Here is a 4,715-nt window from a genome sequence, read left to right on the forward strand (position 1 = left end):
AACGATAAGTTCTAAACGGGCTAGATAGAAATCAATTATCATCCTTCACCTAGTTACCTCTTCTTCATTTCAATTTCCTTGTTTTTTCCCCTTTTAACTCTTTAAATTTATTTATACAGGAATATTTATGTATTGTTATTTCTTCAAAATAAAATAAAAATTAGCTAAACAAGTTTTTCACGTGTTGTTAACGAGTGTATCACATTAATTATGTCATGTCTACATAAAGTGTTAAATAACACATCAAAAACTTATTACAGACATTTAAAATATACAAGTACTCACGTGTTGTTAATGAGTGTATCACATTAATTATGTTATGTTAACATAAAGTGTTAAATGACACATCAAAAACTTATTATGAATATTTAAAATATACAAGTTTAATTTTAAGTGTTTATGTACAAAGACGTGACAACTTTAGGTGTCAAAAATAAAATAAAAAATATGATAAATCATAAAATTTAGCAAAATAAAATATTTAAGAAGCAATTAAATAAATCACGAACAATTTTTTTGTTTGATTTTCAAAATTCGAGCTAGTCATAAATTAAAGACGGAGGGGATAAAAATTAAGCATCAATAATTTTTAAAATTTAATTTAAGATTTTGACTTGTATTTATTATTTTAACTTAAAATCAAGTATTTAAAAATATTTTTTTATTTATTTAAATATTTTAAAATTGTTTCAACTTAAAAAAATTTAAAATAAATCAATTCAGGCTCTTACTAATTCGCAATCTAGAGGTCTTTTTTATGTGGAAGTGATGACTCATTACACAGCATTGATCTCTTGGAAAATGACACCACTAGATTTTTTCCCATCCTCTTTGACTTAATACATATGTCCTTTCTATCAGGAGTAATATTTAATTTAAGAAGAATTAATTTATATACTTGTCCATACAAGAATAAATTAAAAATAACTTATAAAAATATAACATATACTTTCTTCATCTCAATAGAATGGTATAGTTTAATTTAGTACGGAGTTTAAGAAAAAAGTTTAATTTTATAATTCTAAATTAAATATATTAAATGTATCAAAATGTCTTTTAATTTTATGACATTAAACACGCCAAATGTAAAGTTTGAATTAAAAGTGTTGCCTTAAAAAGAAAATGCTCGTTCATTTTAAAATAGACTAAAAAAGAGTAGATCATCTCGTTTTAAATGAAGAAAATAATTCATTTGTCCAACAACAATTGTCCATTATATTATTTTGATATATCTAGCAATACTTATCCACTTGATTAAATCAATTTATAATTTTACAATTAGTTCCTAACTTACCTTTATCATTAATTATAATTAATTTCCTCTTATATTTTAGACTTTATATTTATTTTATTCAAAAAGTGATATAATAAAATTATTCTTCTATTTATAGTTTCTTAAGAAATATACAAAATCAAAAACTGACAAGTAAAATTAGACAGCAGAAGTATATATTATGAATATATAATTTAAGTATACCAACTAAAAAAAATAAATGATAAATAATTTAAGTATACGAACTAAAGATCTCATTATTAAATTTGGGAAGTCCCACTTATCAAAACATATTTATTTAACAAAAACAAAGTGCAAGTTGTTGTAAAACACCAAAATCATTATTACTAGCATAGCATAGCATAGCTCTAGTAGTACATAATAATAATAATAATAATTAATTAAAACAATATAATCATTATACTAAGCCTTTTTGCAAGGGGGTAATGGTGAACCACAAAGATCTTTATTTCCAGCAAATGAATTAGCCTTAAACTTTGTTGGTGGAAGCTGACCACTCAAATGATTACTACTCAAATTCAACTTGTTTAGTCCACTAATTTCCTTTGGAACTTTCCCATAAACCATATTTCTAGACAAATCCAACTCCTTAAGTGTCTTGACAATCTTCATTTTCTCCAAATCAAACTTCAATTTATTCCCAGCAGCATAAAATCCTATTAACAAATCTGTCTTATTCAACAACCCAATCGGACTTCCAGTAATCTCATTATCCGATAGATCAATATAGTCGTAGAAATACGTTGTTTTCGGGATCCAATCATCCAATTTAATCTTGATCCCGCATTTTGCTAGCTTCAATGAGTATATAATCGGAGATGAAGTCACCCAACTTGGTATCGTATTTAAATGGAAATTATTATACGATAGATCTAGAGATTCAATGCCTTTTACAAACAATGTTGGAAATGGATCCACAAGAACATTATGAGATAGATCGAGATTAAAGATTTTGGTAAGATTCGCAAAAGTTTTTGGCACTGTTCCCGAGAATCTGTTATAAGAAAGATCTAATGTGTCTAGGGCACGAAATTTTCCGAGAAAATCCGGGATTTTCCCGGATAAATAATTGTGCCCTACCTCAAGGAACCTTAAAATTGGTGCCAAAGCAGTTATACTACTTGGAATATTGCCAGTAAATTTGTTGTGAGAAAGTGTTAATATTCTGAGATTAGATAAGGAATTGAAAAAATTTGGTATCGAACCACTAAGTTGATTTTTTTCTAAGCTCAAATAAGATAAGCTTTTGAGTTTGTTGAATGTATTGGGAATCGTGCCAGTGAGCAGGTTATCGCCGAGTTTGAGCTGACTCAACTGAGTTAACTGCCCGATAGAACTTGGTATCGGGCCGGTTAACTTGTTACCCAAAAAACTAAGTGCAATAAGTTGGGTCAAGTTACCAATTTTGGGTGGTATTTGACCCGATAACTTGTTGTTTTCGAGGTAAACTATTTGAATATTAGGAAAAGAAAGGAGGAAATTCGGTGTACCTGCTAAGTTCTTAAGATTCGTAAGAGAAATACTGGTTAGCATTTTTAGTTTGGAGAGAGATGGTGTGATGGTACCCGATAAGATTTGGTTTTTATCGGGTTGTCCACCAATTGATAGACTTGTGACCCGATTGTTATCCCCACAAGATATACCTGACCATTTACAACAATCGGTACCCGCTTTCCAGCTTGATAGAAGACCTGACGGGTCAGATTTGATACCCGATTTGAAACCTAACAACCCGGTCTCATCATCCACGTGGCAGTTTGCTAGGCAATGTTGTTGGAAGGTGAGGAGGATAGAGAGGAAAAAGAAGAGAGGGATAGGAAATTGAGAGAAAGAGAGCATTGTTGAAATTTGTAGTTGTAGTTTTGTTTGTGTTTGGTTAAAGTTGGAAGGTGTTTTATAGAGTAGAAAATTGGATATTGAGTAGCAATACTTTATAATATCTTGTGAAGATGGAAACTTAGATAGTACTACTCTTTTTTGTTACAGCTTGAAATGTGTATGAGCTTTGACCTTTTCAACGTTCAAACTTGGGTTCTTTGAGTGGACATAAATGAACTTTAAAGAGTATTGGAAATAGAAGCATTATTATTATTTTCATCTGATTGATTTTGTTCGGTAAACATTTTGCGCGCATCGGATAAAATTTTATTGTGCAATAGTCTATAAATTATATTAATTTTATTGTGCAATAGTCTATAAATTATATTATAATTTTATTAGGTAAATTCTACGTAATAGACTCTACCTTGAAAAAATGGAGGGAAAATTAATTTCGAATAAATATTTTAACTCGTTCCACTTGTCTTGCCAATTGTTTTTATTTCTATTTTCAAATTATCCCCTCTGGCGCCGATTGTAGACTTCATTGCTTGCGTCACTAAGTTTCTAGTAAAAAAAATTAATTGTACGTTACGCACCAATAAATACGTGATACATATCTTTATATATTTCCTTATACTAAGTCGTAATTAAAATTTACAAATACTTTTATTGTAATTTATAACCTAAATTACTGTAAATTAATAAAATTTAATATAAACACTAGATGCGGATAAATTTTATTCGGTTTGTAACCCTTTCTCTACGGATATTTATTGTTTAATACCATCCGACCATCTACTTTATCAAATTTGGCCCCTGCTTCCTCTTTCTTATCAATTTAGTACTCCCTATGTCCTTAATTACTTGTTCACTTTTAAATTAGTACATTTATTAAGAAAATAATAATTGGCATAGTGAGTTTACCATTTTATCCTTATTAATTATAAAGTGGATGAATTAAAAACTTAAGATTTTCAAGAAATTCTACCTTTTTCAAAGTAATTAATTGAGGGTATAATAGGTAAAAAAAATTGTATTTTCTTGATTTGTCAAAATTGATAAGTAATTAGGGATAGGGGAAGTGTACAGTAAAACATCACTAAATTAATACTCGGTAAATTAATAATCTCTCTAGAATAATATTTTTCTCCGATTCCGACTTGTCAGTGGAAATAAGCACACATTTCGATAAGATAATAAGACAATATATTTTTAGGAGACTCCTATATAAATATATGATACCATTAATATTTCTTCAAAAGTACAAATATATTTAAGACAATTTAGTGAAATATGATTCTATAGTGTTTTATTTTTTGTTAAAATTTAATTCTAGTTGAAATTCATCTCTAACTTTTGCTATTGCATCCAAAAGTTTTGGTGTTGTCTTTTCGAACTGCACCATAAAATTGTGAAGAGTTCTAGATGCAATAAGTGTTTCCTTACACGCGTCATTTGTTCCAAAGATATTGTATATCATCAACATTGTTTTTTCTAATGATATCCTCTATTTCTTCAAAGATCTAGACCTCTGAACATGTATCATTTTCAACTAGGTAATTCAACAGGTTATTGACGTTAAGTTCATGAATGATGTTTT

At 28.5% G+C, this 4,715-nt stretch overlaps 1 protein-coding gene across 1 annotated transcript; it reads right to left on the reverse strand.

Annotated features, from left to right (window-relative positions):
• Window positions 1–1,522: 1,522 nt before the first annotated feature.
• On the reverse strand, window positions 1,523–3,201 carry LOC125864501 (MDIS1-interacting receptor like kinase 2-like). Its single transcript, XM_049544526.1, has one exon. The coding sequence runs from the start codon at window positions 3,131–3,133 to the stop codon at window positions 1,697–1,699; it is 1,437 nt and encodes a 478-aa protein (XP_049400483.1). The 5' UTR covers window positions 3,134–3,201; the 3' UTR covers window positions 1,523–1,696.
• Window positions 3,202–4,715: the final 1,514 nt, after the last annotated feature.

Source organism: Solanum stenotomum, chromosome 5 (assembly GCF_019186545.1).
Source record: "Solanum stenotomum isolate F172 chromosome 5, ASM1918654v1, whole genome shotgun sequence".
NCBI lineage: Eukaryota > Viridiplantae > Streptophyta > Magnoliopsida > Solanales > Solanaceae > Solanum > Solanum stenotomum.

What these genes read in the sequence shown, in the direction of transcription:
- LOC125864501 (XM_049544526.1), bottom strand. Translation starts at nt 3,133, where the DNA reads ATGCTCTCTTTCTCTCAATTTCCTATCCCTCTCTTCTTTTTCCTCTCT.